Here is a 21,815-nt window from a genome sequence, read left to right as displayed (position 1 = left end):
GAGCTCAACGTCCCATGATGCAGTTTTTTATGTCCCAGCATTCCATGGGCTTCTGACTGTGTTTTGTGCCATTTTTTCAACGGCTACTGTTTACTGCGCATCTGCCTGAAAGGATGGATCCTGCACTGCTCTCTACTTTTGTGGTCACTGTTATGAATACTTCTTGGCTAGTCATGCCGTATATCATAAGCGGAAGAGGAATCCTAGGTGCCTGACCTGCTGTGTGCCTTGGAAAGAAACAACATCAGATTACTTTTGGCATTCAAATATAGCAATAGTAAAAATAGGAGCAGCTGCGCACAGTGGACTGTCACTTTGGGACTCAGGAAACAAGCACTGAATCCTGGGATCACATCGTTATGCAGGTCTGGGATGACAAGCAGCCACTGTAGAACTTTCAGAAACAGAGAGTCATCTTCTTGGAACTGTGTGTGGAATTTGCCTTAGCACTGCGGTGCAAGGACACCCAAATGAGAGCTGCCCTTTTGGTGGAGAGGTGTGTGGTGATTGCTGTGTGAAAGCCGGCAACTCCAGACTGCCACCAGTCACTTGCAGATCAGTTTGGAGTTGGGAAATCAACTGTTGAGACGGTGTTATTGCAACCGTGAAGAGCCATTAATCTCATCCTGCTATGAAGGACTGTGACACTTGGAAATGTGTGTGAAATAGTGGATGGCTCTGCGGCACTGGGTTTCCCTAACTGCAGCGAGATGATAAATGGCATGGATATCCCAATTTTGGCTCCGGACCCTCTTGCGATGGAGTACATCAATAGAAATGGGTATTTCTCTATGGTATTGCAAGTGCTTGTAGATCACTGTGGTCATTTCATTGACGTCAGGGAAGATGCATAACATGCATCTTCAGGACTGTACAGAAAGCTGCAAGCAGGGACTTTCTTTCCAGACCAAAAGATTCCAATGGAGGATGTTGAAATGCCCATAGTGATCCTGGAACACCCAACGTACCCCTTACTACCACATCTCATGAAGCCTTACACAGGAAACTTGGGCAGCAGCAAGGAGCACTTCAACAATAGGCAGAATGACTGTTGAATGTGTGTTTGGCAGATTAAAATCTTGCAGGCACTGCCTTTATGGCAGGTTAGACCTAAATGAGGAAAATATTCCCATGGTCGTAGCAGCTTGCTGTGCTGCATAGTATTTGTGAGGTTAATGGGGAAAATTTTCCCCCAGAGTGGAGTGTGGAGGAAGATTGTTTTGTGACTGATTTTGAGCAGCCAGGTTCCAGGGCTATTAGAGGGGCACAGTGGGGGCACTATTCGAATCAAGGAGGCTGTAAGGCACCATTTTAACAATGAACACTAGTAATGTGACTTTCTATAAAGCACTCTGCCATGCTTTGTCAATTTCCCACCTTGCAAGAAAAAGTTAATTAATTGCTTCCTGACCATTATTTGTAGTCTGCAAATATTACAGTTGCCACTGTGTATTAATTCCAGCAGCAACCATTGTGTGTAGGAGACAAATAAAGATTATCTTTCAGCGGGTGTTTTTTTATTAAATATCAATTAACAACACCCGGAAAACACTTGGTTGAAAGGGAGATAACAGTGAAGGGCAGTCTCCTGATGTAGACTCTCATAGCTTTTTGTAACTCCAGCTATCATTTTGGAACCCATCTGAAGGGATGGAATGAATGGCGTACTGCAACAGGCTGGGAAGATGCAAGGAAGGTGTGGGAGAGGTTTGTGGAGGGCATGGAAAGCAGTTCTGTATGGGCTGCAGGGAGGGACAAGCACACATCAATTAGGCCTGCAGTAAGAATAGGGACTCCAACATCTCTCTGTGCACCTCCATCACTTTTGTCAACTGCTTCTAAACCATTAAAATTTATTCCTGACTTCCTTCTTCTCCTGCCTCTCTCTCTTACAATTTTTGTTTACTAGCTCTTTCCATACCCGTGTTCATGTTTTTCTGCACCTGAGGTTTGGAGCACCTCTTGAAATAAAGCAGGACTATTTTTTCAGCGGAAGAAGCATTGTAACGTGTACTGTTTTGTCGACGAAAGCTAACTTTTGTCAACCAAACTCTGTTGTGTAGACAAGGCCTTAGGGCTGGATTAACTTTTTGTGGGCCTGGCGCCAAACATATTTGTGGGCCCTATGGGGCAAGCTGCAGGGGGGTGGGATGGTTAGTCTCCAGAGAGTAGGGCAGGCTGGGGGCAATAAGGCACAGTGCAGTGGGAGCAGCCTAGCAGGAGGGCACTGTTTACAAACCTGTAGCTGCCAGACCTGTGCTGCCAGCATGCCCCTTCCCTTTGGGGGCAGGCCCGCACCACCCCACCTCCTGCCTAGTGCCCCACGCTTATGCCCAGCCCCTGTTGCCCATAGACCTCCACCACAAATCTCTATGCTCAGCCCCCACTCCTCCCAGAGGCCTCCCCTGCTGGCCTCTCACCACAACTGCACAGCACCTTGCACACCACGCCGCTCACTCAGCGCCCCCCACCCATAGTCCTCCCCAGTGCCCACCACCTTCCTCACAGCTGCATGGCACCCTATATTCCTCAGGGGATTCTGCACCAAAAAAATAAAAATTCTGTGAACAATATTTTAAAATTCTGCAAATTTTTATTTGTCAATAAATAAATGTGGAGGCTCCATGTGGGGAGTACAGGCCACTGGTTGCATGGAGATGGGAGATAACCCTGTATCCTCCCCCCAACCCAGTACTGGGACACAGCATACCCCTTCCCTTCCCCACTGCTCCATCTTCTCATCCCACCCCGTTCCTTCCACCCTGCCCCTGCTTCCCCATCCCATACCCCTTCCTTCCCCACTGCCTCTTTTCCCCTAGCCAGAGCCTGCTCCTGCCCTTCCCCACCCACGGGCATTCACTGTTGAACAGAAAACAGGATGGCTTCCAGCACACAGAAGGGGAACTCAACCAGCCTTAGGACCCAGAAAGTGGCATCTTCTGAGCAGCACCCTCTTTTTTCAGTTGGGAAGCTCTGCACTTGCAGAAAGGGGAGGAGGCAGTGGCATGTGACTCTGTGTGCCCCACACCTTGCCTCTGTGTGGAGCCACAGCCCACCAAACTAATGGGTGTTCTCAGCTGCCACCCCCTTCCTTTTGCCTCTTGGTCACTATGAAAGGGAAGCAAAGAAATCTGCAGGTGATCTGTTTTCATTCCCCCAGGAGTACGCCACAAAACCCCCACTGCCCAGTGCCACCCACAGACCCTCTAGAGACCCACTCCCCCATGCCCTTCCTGCCCCCCAGCCACACCCACCAGCCTGCTTGAAGGGACTATGTCCATGCATGGACTGAGCCTGCACCACTGCTTGGACTGGTCAGGGATCCCTCTGGCCCCTCGGAAGTGGCACAACCAGGCAAGACAGAGTGGGAGCCCAGCCTGCACTGGCCAGGCTTCCTCAGGACCCACAAGCCTGGAGGGGCCCGGCCCACCACTCACACACCACGGGTTAGGTGGGAGAGAGAGAGGTGAAGAGGAGTGAGCGGTGGGTTGGGCCTTGTCCAAGTAGAACCCAAGCAGAGTGGGTTGAAGAGGTGGGACCATAGTCCAGACATTGGGGCCCCTTCGGAGTGCGGGCCTGGTGCCATGGTAAACCCAGTACTGTCTGTAATTCTTAACTTGTTCTGTCTCTATTTTAGCCTGGGTAGATGAAGTCTCCAATGACCACCAAGTCCTGTGCTTTGGATGATTTTGTTAGTTTTTAAAAAAGCTTCATCTCCCTCTTCTTCCTGGTTAGGTAGTCTATTGTAGAGTCCTGCTATCACATCACACTTGTTTTTTTTACCCTTTTATCGTTACCCAGAGACTTTCAGCGGGTCTGCCTCCCAGTTCTACCTCAGCCTCAGTGCAAGTGTATACATTTTTGATATACAACACCTCCTCCCTTTTTTCCCTGCCTGCCCTTCCTGAACACATTGAAACTTTTTGTTTTCCAATATTCCAGTCATGTGAATGCCAGTTATGTCATAATTATGATTATTCACTAGTATTTTTAAGTTTTCCTGTTTATTCCCCATACTTCTTACATTAGTATTCAGGCATCTAGAAGGGAAATCTAATGAACGTCTTATATTCCATCTTGTCTGTCCTTTGTCCCTGCTATAATAAAAGCATAGGTGTATTCTAGCCATTCTGTGGGCGATGTCAAGAGGGTTGGTGGGTTCAATACAATTTCTAGTAGAGAGGTATCTATATCTCAAAATCATTATTGCAGTTGGCCACCTTGCTGGGAAATTTCACTAGTGGCCAGGGACTGAATGGACCATGCAGACTGGATTGTGGAATTTCTCGCCACTAGAATGCTCTCTGCAAAATAGGGTTGAGATACATTTATAGGACTGTGTAATCCAACTTGCATTTCTGGTGACTGAGCTATACTTATTTCCTCTAAATAAAGGAATCGCTTCTTGAAGGATGTCTTTTGGGTACTTTTCAAGAACATTAAATGCATTTTATATTTTAAATTACCTGTTTTCTGAAGAATAAAAACATTAATTTCCAGTGAGCCTGCAAAGACTTACGCATATGAATAGTCCCACTGGATTATGGTTTTGTTGAACTACTCACAGATACATGTGCCTAATTTAAGATACTGTAAATCTTTGCAGGATCAAGTCCTTAGTAAACACAGTCCTGACTTCTGTTAGTGATTATTTATTTCAACAGGTAGTTATATCAAAGCTACATTTTCATTTGTACAGCTCCTGGTAGGAATAATAGGAGCTGTGTGTCTTGTTCAATCTCAAATGCATTTATTAGAGCCCAATTCAAGAAGGATGCTTAAGAATGAGTTTAATTCCCATTTTATATCAATGGGATTTCAAACACATGCTTGTTTTCTGTAAAATTGATAGACATTTGCACATACTTAAGTACTTTCCTGAATTGAGAGCTACATGTATATTTTAATACAGTACTTACATTAAAGTTTATTTGAAGGCTGTTTTTTTTTTAAACAGATTTCAAATGGATCTTGAGATAATTATGATACAATTCTGTGTTCAGAATTTCAGACGCTATTAAACAGCCTTCTATATTAATGTCTGAGATGTTCTTGAAACTCTTTGAGCCCAGTCACTAGTATTATTACTATTTATTATAATTAATTAGTCAAAACTCTCATTGGAATCAGAGTAGTTTGAAGAAGTGACTAGAAACTTTGCTTGAGAAAGTACTGCAAGATAATGTCCATAAATATTTCTTTCCCAAGTCCAAATTCATCAATATTCAAAGAATATTGACATGAATAGCCCAACATTCATGAACAGGCTTACAATGCATCCAGTATTTTTACTGTGGGAAAATAATCAGATCCAAATCCTTCAATACTTATTCAGGGCCATATGCTCCTCTTCACTTAGGTTTGGATAGTGGAGAGAAACCTGCACAAAGTAAGTGAGATGCAAAAGAAGAGTCGCTCTTTAGCATTCTCTTTCTTTCCCCAAACCTATGGAAGCTATATTAGAAAACTATGATGTTGGGACTCATAGTGAACTCTCATGACGTTGGTCAGGAGGAGGTCTGATCTGGTGGAGCTGATAGGCAGCTACTTATTGTGGCATGCTGTCCTCCCAGATTGATGGAAACATTCCTTACAAATCTGTAGTTGCTTTAATGCTACCCATTAGAAGATCCATAAACTCATGTTGCTGCTAAGGGTGATTGTCGTACCAAAGGGAGGGATCAGTGAATGAGGGAAAGTGGCCTCAAAGAACAGTGTGAAGGGGCAGTTGTTTGTTAGTGGATCCTTGGCAGATATGCAGTCTGAAGGTTACTCTCCGTGTTTTCTCCATGGCTTTCTTCATAGAGTTTCTGGCACTCACTGTCATCCTCTTGTAGATTTTACCATGGGAGGGTGCAATAATAAAATTTAGGTTTTGCTTATAAGGAGGATTATTGTTTGGCAGCCTGGGGTGTAAAATGTATAGTACACTTGCCTGCTGTGTACTAAATTGTATGTGGATCTGTTTCTGTGCACTAAAACTCCCATAGTGCTCTTTGGCTTACTGCTGTTTGAATCAGCAGTAAGTGAAAGTGCGCTGCAGAACTTTCAGTATGTGGTAGCAGAGTCCACAGGGTCAGTTAGTGCATGAAATGCTGAGTGCTGTAGACTTACAACCCAGTTTCCTGGATATTAATTCTCTATTTAAACATACAGACATTACTCAAACAATGGGAGATTTGCCTGGGTTTAGATTACAGGATTTAGTCCTCTGAAAACAAACAGCTTTTAGTTTCAAGTATCCAAAAGGTAATTATAACTGAGAAAATTATTTAAAAATTATGCCATATACATTGACAGTGACCTTTTAGTATTCTAAAATGTAGATATGAAATAGGATTGTATTGAAAAACACAAGGATGTGACAGAAATAAGGACAAATGAATTTAAACAGAAGAATAAATCTTATGACTCTTAATGAGCGTAACTGCTGGAATCAAAGTTTAATGTCATTATGCAGAGTTCTTCATAGGATATCATTGTGTTTTTTTTAAAATGCAGTATGTCTTCATATTGTACATAAATTTGTAAAAATGTTTTATAGTTTTGGGTTTAAAAATACTTACTATTTTTGTTTCATTTTTATATAGATTACAAAAGTGTGCAAATTCAACAAAAGATACCAAAGTGAGAGGTAAGTACAACAACATAGGCAGTCAGTTATATGAGCCCGTGGTGCCCATGCTCCACCAATATTTAGGAAACTGGGCCCGGCTCCATCAATGTATGGGCTTACTGCATTTTGGGGGTCCCAGCGCTTCAGGGGGATGCAGGGTCCAGGATGGCCTGGGGGGTTAGCGAGTGACCTGGCCCTGGTGTGCCCCACTCTGCTGCACCCCACCAGCTCCCGGTGTTGCTCAGGGGAGGGGGTGGAAGCTGGAAAGAGGCAGGGCAGGGGCTTGGGGGGAGGGGCCAGAGCAGTGGTGTACTGTGGCTGGGTTGCTTGCTGCTGCCAGTGCCAGGCCCCACACTAATTCCTCAGGCTACCCTGGATCCCCCATCCCCCTGACGCGTGGTGACTCCCAAAGCACGGGGCCGTAGGCAGTTGCCCCAGTCCGTTCTATGGATGGGATGACTGTGCGTGGACCAGTTCTGGGCACCACTAAAAATTACACAAACCTGGCACCCATGTACAACAATGCTAATTTTTGCCAACATGAATTAATAATATTTGCTTGATGAAAGATAGTAAAGGCAATGGATATAATATTTCTTTTTCAGATCTTTTAATGTGTGGTGTGGCTTATCATCATGCTGGTATGGAGCTATCTGATAGAAAAATAATTGAAGGAGCTTTTACCAGGGGAGACTTACCAGTACTTTGTAAGTAAACTTAAACATTTGAAGGCCAAAATGTTGTTACTATATTTTTTCTTTTTAAATATAGTGAGGGGATTCGTATTTGGAAAAAGTAAACGTTATGATTCTTTCACTTATTCTTATGTCATGAAATCCATGATGATAGAGAGTATGGTTCTGAAGCCTGTATACGAGTAGGTCAGTTTGTTTCAATAAGTATTTAGGACATTTTAAGTGCTATTACAGTATAAATGATACTAATATTCACATGAGGCTGCATGACTTTAGGGTTTGACCTGCATTCCTCTTGCATTCATAACTCCCATTAATTTCAGTTTTTCTTTTCCCTTCAAATTAAATTCTGGTCAGAATATTACTACTTCATTGAGGAAGAATAATACCAGTTGAAAATGGAAAACCAACTCTGTAGTTCTAATTGTGTTATCCTGTGTTCTTCGTAGAGAAAATAGATTGAACATGTGAAAAATATTATCTACGTATGACCAAATTCTTCAACTAAATCAACACTCCTGTGATTTACTCAAGGGTGAAAGTAACTTAAAGGACTTACCGGTACACAGGGCAGCCAGGCTCCTGGGCAAGGTGTGGGGCAGCTCTGAGCCCTAGAAGGGGCAGAGCCTTGGGCAGAAGGGGCAGGGCTTACTTTCAACTCTGGATTTACTAATATGTCTTTTGTGTTTGATGCTGTGTGATGAGTGGCCAGACATAGTACTCAGACCCTAAAGTCCGCAGTTACAAGACAGGAGTCAAGAATCAGTTGAGTTGGGACACTGGGAGATCAGAATCAGGAGAAAAACTAGAGATCAGAACATGAGTCGGGAACTAGAGTCAGATTGGGTCCAGATACCAGATGTAAGGATCCGTGGACTAGAACCTAGGTCTGCAGATCCTGGGATAGCTGACATTCCCACAGTGCCACTGGGAAGGCTTGCAGAGCTACATCCAGGGAGCATTGTGGAAAGTAGGCATCACAGGAAGTACCTCCCAAATGACCCAGAGTGAGAGTACCCTGCAGCTCTCTGATTGATGAAGCGCACTATTTAACGCAGGTAGGTGCCCCAGGAAGTTGTCTGGGCAACCACACAGACTTTTGGCCTGCTGCAACTCCAGACTTCACCTCATATTCTAATCTCTGGTCTCTAATTCTAGCCTGACCCTGACTCTTGCTTGCTGAACCCAGCTGTATTGATTACTCTGATCTCTGTTCATTGACTTTCATGCTTGACATGTGGACCCCAGCCCAGCTGTGATTGCTAGGCAGGACTGCCTACACTCTGGTCCCTTGCATCAGGGAGTCAGAAGCAGGAGACAAAATGGAGGTCAGGAACTACCAGTCAAGTGCCAGGAGTTAAGCAGGTCAGACTGCCAGGAGATCAAGCTGGGGAAGCACGAGTAGGTAGTAGGGATTGGGATAAAGCAAGGAGGTGGAGCCTCGTTGTTCAGATGGCTTCCTGTTGCTGGCTTAAGTAGGGCCAGTGAGCCAAATAGCCACTTGGGGACTCCACAAATCAGACTGTAGGGGCAGAATCTCACCAATGCGGGTGGGCTTCATGGTTCTCAAGTAAGCTATTGCCAGAATACAGTACTACCATGTGGAGGGTTGGAGCCTGGTTGCTCCTGTGCAGAGGTAGATTAAGCTTTTGTGGGGCCTGGGGCCCTGGGCCAGAGCAAGTGGTGGCCCCTCCTCACCCCTTCTGCCTGCAGTCATCCCCCCCATGTACTTCTTCTGGGGAAATGGAGTTGGGGTGTGGGGGCTTGCCGTGCTCTGCCTGCCTGCCATTCCTGCTGGGGAGCGGGGTTGGGGCGTGGGGGCTTCCCCTGCTCCCTGACAGGAGCACCGGGCAAGTGGAACGTGGCAAGTCCCTGCACCCCAACCCTATTCCCCAGCAGGAGCATGGGGACCCCCATTTTTTCCAGGGCCCCCTACAGGCCCAGTGGCTATGCTGCCACTGCTCTTATGAACCTTGTGGGCCTGGAGTTTGAGACTGGTGGGTCATGAAAAATACATTATTATGAGAATTATTTTAGTACTATAGATGTGCATGTCACTTTACAGGAAAATTAAAAGACCCAAAAACTGTCCTGAAGTGTACCAGTCACTACAAAATAGGATGAAGTCATGGCTATATTCAAACAGTTCCTGAACTATTTGTATTGAATGATTAGCAATTACTTCAATGTGAGTTTTGGTGCACAAGGAATGAAAGATTGGACCCTGATTTACCTGTAAATGTTAACAAATATTTTTTAGCACCTCACAGGATTGGACCATATATTTGCTACTTTATTTAAAATCTTGCTAGTGTACCGAATACTGTTTATTATTAAATTAATATGCTTTATTCTGATTCAGTTACTACTAGTACCTTAGCTATGGGAGTAAATTTACCCGCACATCTGGTAATTATAAAATCTACATTGCACTACGTTGGAGGAATGTTTCAAGAATACAGTGAAACAGATATTCTGCAAATGATTGGGAGAGCAGGGAGGCCTCAAGTAAGTTAACTGTGCATTTTATATTAATGCTTTCTAAATCTGCCGTATAAAAAGCTACAGTATACACTTGACAAATAAATAAAAAATACCCATGACTTAAGGGATAGCATTTGCTTTTTAAGATTTATTTGTAAGTGAATTATTGAGTTAAAAAAATACTGAACAAAGAGAACTGTGTGACACTGTAAACAGGTCAGTGGAGATCTCCATTGATCTGTGTGCAACTGTAGTCCAAAAAGCAAGATGTTAGATTGCATAAGGAATGGAAAGTTGAATAATATGGCAAATGTTATAATACCTTTTATGTAAATTGTGCAGGTTCATCTGGAATAGTGTGTGCAGTACTGAGAAGGACATCACAGAGCTCTTGCATATTATTTAAATAGAACTAAAAGTTTTTTAAAATTATCTAGATTATTTGTGTTTTATGCTAAAAATCACACGGGTCATATTGTGTCTCCCTAAACCACTAGTTTTCAACCTGTGGTCTATAGACCCCCAATTTCCAAAGGAGTCCATGCCTTCATTAGAAACTTTTAAGAGGTCTGCAGATTTAAAAAGATTGAAATCCACTGCCATAAACTGTTTCTAAATGGATTAAATAATGTATTGTTGAAAGTTACACATTAGCAGAAATTCCTCTACCTATGATGGTATGATCTCATTCTACCAGAGCTGTGGCAGCCTCTTTTGCTTGCCTTAAGCAAGTCCCTGTTACTGAAAATTCCAGGGCTGCAACATGGAGTTCTTCATCAAATGCTTGCTCATGTCCATTCCATTAGGTAGGTGTGTGCTTGCCCTGAGCACTGCCACTGGAAAATTTTCCCTCAGAGGTATCCGTCAGGTCAGCTCTGCTGCCCCCTGGAGTCACATGCTCCTAGCACCAATATAAAGGGTCCTGCCAGGACCCACAGCCCTCTCAGTTCCTTCTTACTGCCCTTGTTGGTCGCTGGAACGACCTTATCCTTGCAGTCTACAAGTACACCCTCAGTGGACTTTTTCAACCCTATATTGTATATAGTTATCTCTTGTTGTTAGTAGTAAAGTTTCTGTTATTAGATAGATTAGTGGAGTTAGTCTCTGCCTGGTGCTGGGTCATGCCTTGGTCTCCAGGTTTTAAGTCTTGTGTCTCATGCCACAAGCCTATGCCTGTGAGTGACACCCATTCCAGTTGCCTTAAGTGCCCTGGGAAAGCTCACATATAAGAACGTTGTAAGATCTATAAAGACTTCAGGCCCTGCACCAAAAGGGATACAGACTCCAGACTGAGATTTATCCTAATGGAGGCAGCGCTAAATCCTCCATCGCCATTGAACCACTCAGACTTGGCACCAAGCACTTCAATCTCAATAAGGAATGATCCGGCTACTCTTTGAGATACTCAGCACTGCTCTTCATCGCTGGCACTGAGAAAAGATGCTCCTTCTACCTCTCGAGAGCCTTGGCACCATCCACCATCTCCGGTGCCAAGAAAAATGCCACAGTGAGAGAACCTTGGCACCATGCTCCCTCACTGGTACCGAGGAAGAAATAGAAGAAGATTGATAGTGGTCTATCCTCATCCCCGAGGTCGACGGGGCAGGGAGACACTAGTAGAGTGTGACCTGTGTTGGGACATTCCACAGCTTCAGCAACCTGTGCAGTGCTGTTTACTCCAGCCGCAGAGTAGGTACCGTTGAGTCCCGTACCAATGAACTCACCACTGCAGGAGAGCCACTGGAGATACTTTGTGGCAGTACTATCGATGCGAGATACGTTTGCTGCAGTGAGAGACCTACTCTCATGCCAGTACCAGTGTCTCCAGTATGCAGGAGCTGACAGCAGCGGCACTGATGGGAAACGACCTCAGGAGCACTGAGGCCTCAGGTGTCTTCAAAAGAGAAACAGTCCATGATGGCCCATTTCGGTCTCGTCCCTCTCAGCACTGCTTGCTGGCACTGATCAGCACCGCCCCTCCCTTGTCTCCACGAGGGTAGTCTTTGGAGACAGAGTCGAAGTCCAGGTCATGCCTCTTGCACTATCCTGCCATTGACCCATCCATAGTGTGACCCCCGGGGCAGTGGCAGATGCAGTTCAATGGCTATTCTGGAACCCCTGAGCTTTCTGGACAATGCAGAGGACTTGTTGCAGAAGGTCATACTCCCTGGTGTCCGAGTCCAGAGCATTTTCACTGCTCCACTCAGAGCAGGACCCGGGCTTCAGTACCGAGGCCAGTGCCAAATACCAAAGGCCAGCACCTTGAGACCTGTCTGGTGCTGAGTGTGAAGAACAGTGCCCCCTACCAGTACAGGCTTCCTCCTCTTCTCTTGATGAGATTGTGGTGGAAGCAGGTGTAGCACCCTCCCATGATGACTACAAGGCTCATCAGAAGCTCCTTAAGAGAGGGGCTCAAAACCTGGGGATCCAAGTAGAAGAGATCACAGAGTTCTCCCATGCCCTAGTGGACATTCTAACAGTCACAGCCCATCAAGAGTGGCATTGCTCTTAACAAGGCCATTATGGACCCCATCAAGGCATTATGGCAGGCCCCAATGTCTCTTCAGCCAACAGCAAGGAAAACTGAAAAAAAAATACTGTATCAGAGCTAAGAGTTGTGAGTTTCTTTTACACATATCCACCACTGGTATTTTTGGTTGTGTCAACAGCCAGTGAGCGGGAAAAACAGGGGCTACAAAGGCCAACCCCCAAGGCCAAGGATGCCAAAAAATTAGACCTTTTTGTCAGAGAGAGAGCTATTCAACAGGGGGCCTCCAGCGCAGGATCATGAATCAGCCGGCATTCCTGGGCAGGTACAATTTTAATTTCTGGGATTCCATGCTGAAATGTAAGGAGTTATTACCCCAGGAGTCCAGTCAAGAATTTGCAGCTCCTGTGGAGAAAGGCATCCTTACAAGCAGCCTTGGATGATGCAGACCCTGCAGTCCAATCTATGGCCTCAGCGGTGGCAATGCACACAAGCTCGTGGTTTCAATCCTCGGGCATGCTGCATGAGGTCCAACAGACCTTGCAGGACCTTCCTTTTGTGGGCATGTCACCCTTTTCTGAGCAGACAGACTCCAAGCTGCACAGCCTAATGGACTTAAAGGCCACTCCGAAGTCTCTAGGACTTAATACACTGGCACCCACAAGAAACATTATAAGCCTCAACTGGCTGCTCGATTCTTCCCACCGCCTGCCCGGCAAGACTGCCAAAGGGAAAGGAGCAGGAGCTTTACGAGAAGATCTCTGCCCCATCCTCATCCATGTCTACATCTTGCCCTCCCCCCTCCCCTGGTAGGTCCAAGCAGGCCTTTTGATGGGACCCTTGAGGACGATATCAGGATAGAATTTTTGGATCCAGCCTCTCCAGTTTTTGTGGACTGTTTATCCCATTTCAGTCAGGCATGGGCCCACATTACAACAGATGACTCTGTGCTAAGCATAATAGCAGTGGGATATACTCTTTAGTTCAGTTGTTCCCACCCTCCCCATCCCTTTTCAGAGACCTTTCTCATGAACTACTTCTAGCCCAAGAGGTATAGTCGCTCCTATGGGTGGGAGCCATGGAAGGGGTTCCACCAGAGTTAGAGGGCTGACAATTCTGCTCCTGATATTTCCTTATCCCGAAAGCCAGCGGCAGTCTCAGACCAATTCTGGACCTGCAAAAGCTCAGCAGATACATGAAGAAGCCAAAGTTCTGCATAGTCTCCTTGGCTTCCATTATCCCTTCCCTGGATCCTGGGACTAGTACCCCGCCCTTGATTTGAAGGACGCTTGCTTGCTTCCATATCTCCATCTTTCAGGAACACCGAAGTTTCCTCAGGTTCATCGTGAACCATGTGCACTACCAATTTGCGATTTTCCCTTATGGCCTGCCAGCAACCCCTCGAAATACATGGTGGTCGTTGCAGCCTTCCTGAGGAGACAAGGGGCTCAAGTCTACCATTACCTTGCTGACTGGCTGGTCAGAGGTCAGACCAATGGCCAGGTGGAGTCTGACATAAAGTTAATCCTGTCAACATTCAGGACTTGGGTCTGCTGAGAAACATTCAGAAGTCTACCCTCTCCCTGGTTCAGAGGATAGAGTTTATTGGGGCGATCCTCAACTCTGTCCAAGCCAGAACTTTCCTCCCAGAAGCACGGTTCCAAGCAGTAGTGATGCTTATAGAGAACCTCAGAGATCACTCCATCACTACAGAGAGGAACTTCTTGAACCTTCTGGAGCACATGGCCTCATGCATGTATGTGGTGCAGCATGTGAGATTTCAGCTAAGACCTCTCCAGGCATGGCTGGCATCTGTATACTCGCCAAACTGACACTGTTTGGACACAGTTATTACGGTTCCCTGTTGGTGATCACCTCTCTCAATTGATGGTTACACTTGCTGACCTCAACCATCTGTATCTCTCATTACAGATGCTTCAGTGATAGGCTGAGGTGCGCTTCAGGGTTCCCTCAGAACTCAGAGCCTTTGATCTCCGGAAGAGCTCTCGCTACACACATCAATGTCTGGGAGCTCAGAGCAGTTGGTTGTCATGTCAAACATTCCAGACCTATTTGGCAGGCAAGAACGTGTCAGTTCTCACAGACAACATGATGGTGATGTTTTATATCAATAAGCAGGGAGGAGCTTGCTCCTGTCACTTGTGCCAGGAAACACTTCGCTTGTGGGAATTCTGCATAACTCACTCGATCTACCTCCAGGCCTCTTATCTGCTGAGATCACAGAACGAGCTAGCGGATCAACTCAGCAGATCTTTCTCCATTCGTCCAGATGTTGTGAACATCATTTTCCAGAGGTGAGGAATTCCCCAGATAGATCTGTTCATGACAGGGCACAACAGGAAGTGTCTCCAGTTCTGTTCCCTCCTGGGTAACAGCCCCAGATGTCTCACAGACACCTTCCTCATCCGCTACTCGGGTTATCTCTTCTGTGCATTTCCTCCAATTCCTCTAATACACATAGTCTTGCTTGGGATCAGAAAGGAGAGAGTATGGGTCATCCTGATAGCCCTTCTTGGCCCCACCAGCATTGGTTCGCCACATTCTTAGACCTCTCTGTGGAGATGCCAGTTATTCTACCTCTGTATCCAAACGTGATCTAAGACTAGGGCAACCTGTGTCACCTTAACCTCGAGTCCCTTTATCTGACAGCTTGGAAGTTCCATGGCTGAAGCCCTCAGAGCTAGCATTCTCAGGGCAGGTTTGCAAGGTACTTCTAGGGAGCAGAAAGCCATCCACCAGAGCTACTTACCTGGTAAAGAAGAAAAGGTTTTCGATCTGGTCTATGCAGATGTCTTGTGTATGCTATCAACAATAGCATTTATTCTGAACTACTTACTACACCTAAAACAACAAGGTCTAAGTAGGTCATCTGTCCGTAATCTCAGTTTTTCACCCATGGATGAATGGCCGTTCCGTGTTTTCAAACACCATCTGTAATTGGTTCCTTAAGGGCTTGAGAGATTGTACCCCCAGGTATGGCAACCAATTCTGCCCAGGGATCTCAATCTGGAATTGTCAAAACTGACAGGACTTCCATTTGAGCCACTGGCAGTATACTGTCTGCTCTACCTGTCCTGGAAGGTGACTTCCTGGTGATCATTATTTGGGCCAGAAGTGGCTTAGACATCTGGGCCCTTACTTCAGAACCACCATAACATGGTATTCTTCAAGGACAAGGTCCAGTTGCATCCTCATCCAGCTTTCCTTCCAAAGGTGGTTTCCCAGTTCCATAGTAACCGGGATATCTTCCTACTGGTCTTCTATCCAAAATCACGTGCCAACAGAGAAGAACAGAGGTTCCACTCACTAGACATAAGATGTGCACTTGCTTTCTACATAGAAAAGACTTAGCCATTTTGGAAAACTATTCAACTATTCGTGGCCTTTGCAGACAGGATGAAAGGTCTTCCCATCTCAACCCAGATCATTTCATTGTGGAATACGTCCTACATCAGCACATGCTATGACCTGGCAAAGGTCCCTGTCCCAGCTGCCCTGACAGCACATTCCACAAGGGCCCAAGCATCTTTGGCAGCATTGGTAGCACAAGTTCCTATCCAGAACGTTTGTAGAGCTGCAATATGGTTGTCAGTTCACACTTTCACTTTTCACTACCCCATCACCCAATAGGCTAGAGATGATGCTGGATTTGGCAGAGTGGTGTTGCAATCAGCAGGTCAATAAACTCTGAATCCTCCATTTGCAATTGCTAGAGAGTCACCTACATTGAAATGAACATGAGCAAGCACTCAAAGAAGAAAAATGGTTGTTAACCTTTCCATAACTGTTCTTTGAGATGTGTTGCCCATGTCTATTCCAAGATCTTCCTTCCTACCCCTCTGTTGGAGTTGGCCAGCAAGAAGGAACTGAGGGAGTTGTGGGTTGGCAGAATCTTTGTGCGACTCTAAGGGGCACCAGAGCTGACCTAACAGATACTTCTGAGGGAAAACTTTCCAGTGGCTATGCTCAGAGTGAGCACACGCCTACTCTTATGTAGCCTCATCCTCAGAATATTGAGAAATGCAGAGGAGAGTAGTAGGAAGGCTTGCATGAGCATTCTCATAGACACTGCTTGGAGAAGGTTCTACTATTATACACCACTAGGAGGTGCAATATCCATAAGTGTGAGTAAGCGGATCCATCTCAGAAAACTCCAGTTACAAGTAACCTTCACTTCTTTAAGAATTTGGGCATTAGTATATTCCATAATCCAACTTCCCTCCCTTGTGCTATGGAGGAGTCCTGTATAGCTGGAATTCTGTTGTGGTCAAGGAACTAAGTGATGGTTGGCCCACTCTGCCCTGTATGCTGTTGGTAAGGGGCATGAGAACGCTTTGAGCATGTGTGTCTCCCAAAGGACACTGCTGGACAAAAGACTTTGGTTTCAAGCTCCTGGAGCACACACAAATGATAATTGGAATATATATGTATGGACAAGACATCTTTAAGAACTCTGATTACTGTACATATAAGTAATTCTTCTTTCTTATCTTTGGCCATTTAAAAAAAAGATACATGATTTTGCTGCTAGAGGTCCTGATTCAGAAAGATACTTAAGCATGTGCCTAGCTTTAAGCATGTGCTTAAATTCTTTTACTGAATCAGGAAGAGTTATTTGATTCAGGGCTGTTTTCATATGTACCACATACACCAATCCAAATTAAAAAACTTGGAAAGTTCCCATACAAAAATTAACAATATACATTTAGCTCTATATTTTCAATTCTGGATAAAGTAGGAGGGAAAGTGAAGGTTGGGTGCTGAGTACATGAGGTAACTTGATAGTGAGTAATGAAGTCAGTAGGGAACTTGGTGTATCTCTTAACAGTTCATTTCCAGGCTTTTTAACATTTGGCAATAATTAATGAGTGTCAAGAATTGGTTTTCTGAGCTTGTATTTAATAATCATTCATTTAAGAGCTGCTTCCCATTTGAGGGAAGAATTGACAATCTCGCTAATCATAAGACTAATGTCCAGCACTGCAGAGTGCGTTGTGGTGGTGACATGCAGCTTGGGTGAGGTGGGATGTGGAAATCACTTGACTGAGTTTAATGTGTATTTGTATTTGTCCACTGGATAAGTGAGATTCTCTTTTATGTATGCACAGTATTGTTTAACAACTGTGCAAAATTTCATTGATCCTAATACTGTCTATAGCAGGGGTCAGCAACCTCTGGCACGTGGCTTGCCAGGGTAAGCACTCTGGCGGGCTGGGCCAGTTTGTTTACCTGCCGCGTAGGCGGGTTTGGCCGATTGCAGCTCCCAGTGGCCGTGGTTCTCCGTCCCAGGCCAATGGGGGCTGCAGGAAGCAGTGCAGGCAAGGGATGTGCTGGCTGCAGCTTTCCGCCGCCCCCATTGGCCTGGAATGGCAAACTGCAGCCAGTGGGAGTTGCGATCGGCCAAATCTACCGACACAGTAGGTAAACAAACTGGCCCGGCCCACCAGGGTGCTTACCCTGGCGAGCCTCGTGCCAGAGGTTGCTGACCCCGGTCTATAGTATATGCGTGATACGGCAAATAGGTTAGTAGCACCAGCAAACAATTATTTTTTTTAAAGTTCAGGTACTGTTCAATGTGCAAATGGATTTGCCAGGATTTGTCTTTCAGTTGTCGATGCCTTGGCATTCCTCAACAGGTTAAACATAACATTTTAAAAATACATTTTGAATTGTTACCAAAGATATGAAATGCATATTTTAGGTGTCTCCTCTAAATCTTAAAGTACTTTTTTTTTTTTCAGTTTGACACTACAGCTACAGCAGTTATCTTGACTAGGTTAAGTACAAGAGAGAAATATGTACAGCTGTTAAATGGTGCAGATACAATAGAAAGCAGGTAACTAAGTAATTTTGCCACAAGCATACTGATGGATAGAGCCAACAGAATGTATTTTCTTGTTCTTTTGGTTTATCATCCCACGCATTATAAAAGACAAGTTTATGGGGAATCATACAGAGGTACACCAGAGGTGGAAACTTCATTTTATCTATTCAGTGACGAGAGAATACTAATCAACAAAAAAAGCAAATAAAATATTTAGATAGTGCAAAAAAGTAATCACAGAAGCTTTCTTGTAGTATATTTTTTAAAGAATCAGTTTTTAATTGAGAAAAATAAATTTATGTAATTTATCTGTAATTTTGTAATCTATCTTGTAAATTTAAAACATCATCGATATCTACCAAACACCCCAATCCTGAGCTCATTCCCTTTCCAGTAGTCCAAGAAAAAAAGATGAACTCTGCAGTGTTCCCATATGTGGTGGGGTATACCTACCCACACTGGAACGGAGGGGATTAACCCCAGGCTCTGGGCTTAGGAAGCTGCACCCTGTCATCTCTGTTGGGCATGCTCCAACTGGAATCACAGTATAAGAGGGAACAATTTCATTCAGTCTGGGCCGACTGAGGAGAGCAGATGTGTACTGCAGGCTTCTGCCAGGAAGCTGCTGGAGCCCCAGGCTGCAGAGGCTGACTGCGCTGAAGCCACTGCAGACACCCAGTTAACCGCCGAGGATGACAGAGAAGAGTTTGCTGATGTTGGGAGGCTATCAATGCTAGAAGTGAGGGTAGGAAGCGATGCAGGGAATGGAATGGCTGCAGAGAGAGACCAAGCCTAAACACTGGAGAATTGGTTCCTCAGGGCCCTGGGTCTGGACCCAGTGGAGTAGGTTGGGCCTGAGTCCTCTTTTCTTGCACCATACCCACCATTCAATGAGGTCAGCGCCCGAAGGAGCGAGTTGTACTGCCTTGAATCCAAGGGCAGCTGGTTAGACTCTGGCCTCTGGGTCACACTGCCTTGAACCAAATGGCAGCTGTCCTAAATCACGGGACAGCCTGACTAACTCTGGCCATTGGACCAAGCTGCCCTGAGAAGAAGAACAGCTATTGAGACTTTGACCACTGAGTCTTTCTGTCCTGAACTTCGGGACCATGTTACTAACTCTGGCAATTGGACCATATTACACTGAGGACAGCTATTTAGCCTTTGGCCACTGGGCCTTACTATCCTGAACCCTGGGGTAGCACTACTGACCTGGGCCATGCTGCCATGGAAAAAGGGCTGCTATTTAGACTTCAGCCACTAGGCCTTATGGTCCTGAAGCCCAGGCTTGCCCTGGTGACTTGGGCCACAGGGCCATACCACCCTAAGGAGCTGATGGGTTATACCAGCAACCAGGGGCGGCTCCAGGTACCAGCACGCCAAGCGCGTACTTGGGGAGGCGCTCTGCTGGTTACCGTGAAGGCGGCAGGCAGGTTGCCTTCGGTGGCATTGCCTGCGGAGCGTCCGCTGGTCCCGCGGCTTCGGCAGACCTCCCACAGGCAGCCTGTCTGCCATGCTTGGGGCGGCAAAATACCCCTGCCAACAATACCATAACACTGACATAAATACTGCTACTTATTGTCACAGTGGATGTGTGAGATGCTTCACAGTTACTTCAGTTTTGTCAGTAGCTTAATGTTAGAGGTGAGTTCTTCTCACCAGTTCTTTTAGTACATAAATTCTGTTGATTTCAAGTGATTAGTCTTGTTCCTAATACCAATGATGTTCCCATCCTGGTTTTGTGTGGGGGTAAGGAGGTTCTTAAGTTATCCGTGTTTTGGAATGTAGATGCCAGTAGATACGTAGATCCCTGCTAAAGTACAAGTCATGTTCCTTGAAAACAGCAGCATGATACTGAATGAGTTTCTGGGTTTGGAGATTGAGCTCAGTGTATTTTTCATCAGCTGGAATACTACCCATTCCTGATACCTACAAAAGAGAATTAGGTCTATAGTTCTGTCTTAAACATATCAAAGGAAATTGGTTGTAGATATGTGGTGATAGTATTAAGAAAACCAAGAATAGAACTTGGAAAGCTTTCAGGCCATATCTTTGAAGTTTGACACGAGAGATTCAGGAAATGCTAGCCTCTAATGCTCAATTGATGGAAGGCCTACAGGGAGTGAGAGACATTTAAAAATAAGAATATTCAGACTTACAGTGGAATTTAAAGGCTAAAATTGAAAAGCTTATAAGATAAATCTAGTTTAGACTTAAACTCTGATATTTCCCAAAATACCAAGAATATAATTCAACATGTAAATATAGATAGTTTTGTTTCCTGGATGTCAATGATTTCCAACAGCCAGCACCAAAAGTCTCTGTTTCTTTTGCTAACTGGAGCCCATTCCATAACAAACCACTTGAATTCTTGATCATTTAAATATTTTTTACCTTTTTATACTGAGTACAATAAAAAGCAGCAGCAGCAAGTGGACTATTTATGGTAAAATATAATTTATTATTGTTTGTAAAAAAAAATTTGCAGTTTTATACTGTTGATTAATGTTTACTTAATTATATTTCTAATTGATTGATCTTTGTTCCTTTCTAGTTTACACAAACATCTTGTTGAGCATTTAAATGCGGAAATAGTGTTGCACACCATCACGGATGTGAAAATAGCTTTGGAATGGATACGATCAACTTTCCTATACATCAGAGTTTTGAAAAATCCAGTTCATTATGGTTTGTTGCTTTTAAATTGACTAGAATGTGATACTGGATTATATGCCATGTCTAAGATAAAGTAGGTTACAATAAACTATCTACATTGTTGGCAAGTAATTTTCTGTTAGCGAGAAATGATAAAAAAGATTAGTGTTACTTGTTTTCTCTTGTCTTTTATGGACTGTCATTTCAATAGGGATTGAAGACAATGAAGTTGTTAAAAGGTGACCTGGAACATCTTTAGGAAAAAGCATTTCAACTGTGTTAACATAATTAGCAGGCATTTCAACATATTTTAAGCTTGTACTACTTTTTCATTAACAGGTCTGCAAAATTTCAGCCTATGATTACCAACTTCCCACTGTGTTGAGGCATCACAGCACACACAAAGCTGGCGGCATATTACCATTACTTTTCAGCTCTGAGTATTGAGTGTGCCTCCAAGGAAAAGGTAAATCAACTTTTATTTAATATTGAGTGGTTTTTCTTTTTAATATCCGTATTTTATAGAAGATAAAATGACGATATTAAAATTCAGAAAACTGCTTGATATTGAATAAAAAAAGATCTATCTTTTCCCCCCAAAGGCAGATTTTCTGCTTCTGCACTGATCGTATGGGCTGCTGACCCAACTGGCATAAGGCATTCTATGGTGCTCAGCAAAATGGAATGTCTATGACTGTGATTGTGGAACAGTTGCTTTGTGGCACTGAAAAAAAAAATTGGTAAATTTAAATCTTTTTGTTTGACGTTCTCAAGTGATAAGAGTTTGGACATTCAGCAGCTGTTAGTAAGGTCCTCCTGAGTCCTTATATATATATAGTTTATATATATATAAACTAGCTACAGTCAATCCTCGAGACCGATTACCAAGGCTCAGTGGAGAAGTACCATCAGATAATATGTTAGAAGATGCCAATAGAGCCCTCATCACAATCCCTACTACCACCATAACTCAAACCAATGAACTGGTATACGCTACAGCCTCTGTAATCCTGGAGATGCTTGGCTACACGA

General features: G+C 44.5%; 1 protein-coding gene across 1 annotated transcript in view; it reads left to right on the top strand.

Moving 5' to 3' along the window:
• LOC116820512 (putative ATP-dependent DNA helicase HFM1) overlaps positions 1-21,815 on the top strand; it is an 83,627-nt gene that overhangs the window by 31,796 nt on the left and 30,016 nt on the right. The window contains exons 13-17 of the mRNA XM_075067786.1: positions 6,591-6,634; positions 7,222-7,323; positions 9,674-9,819; positions 18,046-18,140; positions 20,683-20,816. Of these exons, the coding sequence (XP_074923887.1) occupies positions 6,591-6,634; positions 7,222-7,323; positions 9,674-9,819; positions 18,046-18,140; positions 20,683-20,816 (521 nt within the window). The remainder of the gene's footprint in view (positions 1-6,590; positions 6,635-7,221; positions 7,324-9,673; positions 9,820-18,045; positions 18,141-20,682; positions 20,817-21,815) is intronic.

This window comes from Chelonoidis abingdonii, chromosome 7 (assembly GCF_003597395.2).
Source record: "Chelonoidis abingdonii isolate Lonesome George chromosome 7, CheloAbing_2.0, whole genome shotgun sequence".
Taxonomy (NCBI): domain Eukaryota; kingdom Metazoa; phylum Chordata; order Testudines; family Testudinidae; genus Chelonoidis; species Chelonoidis abingdonii.
This window is presented reverse-complemented; position numbering and strand designations above follow the sequence as displayed.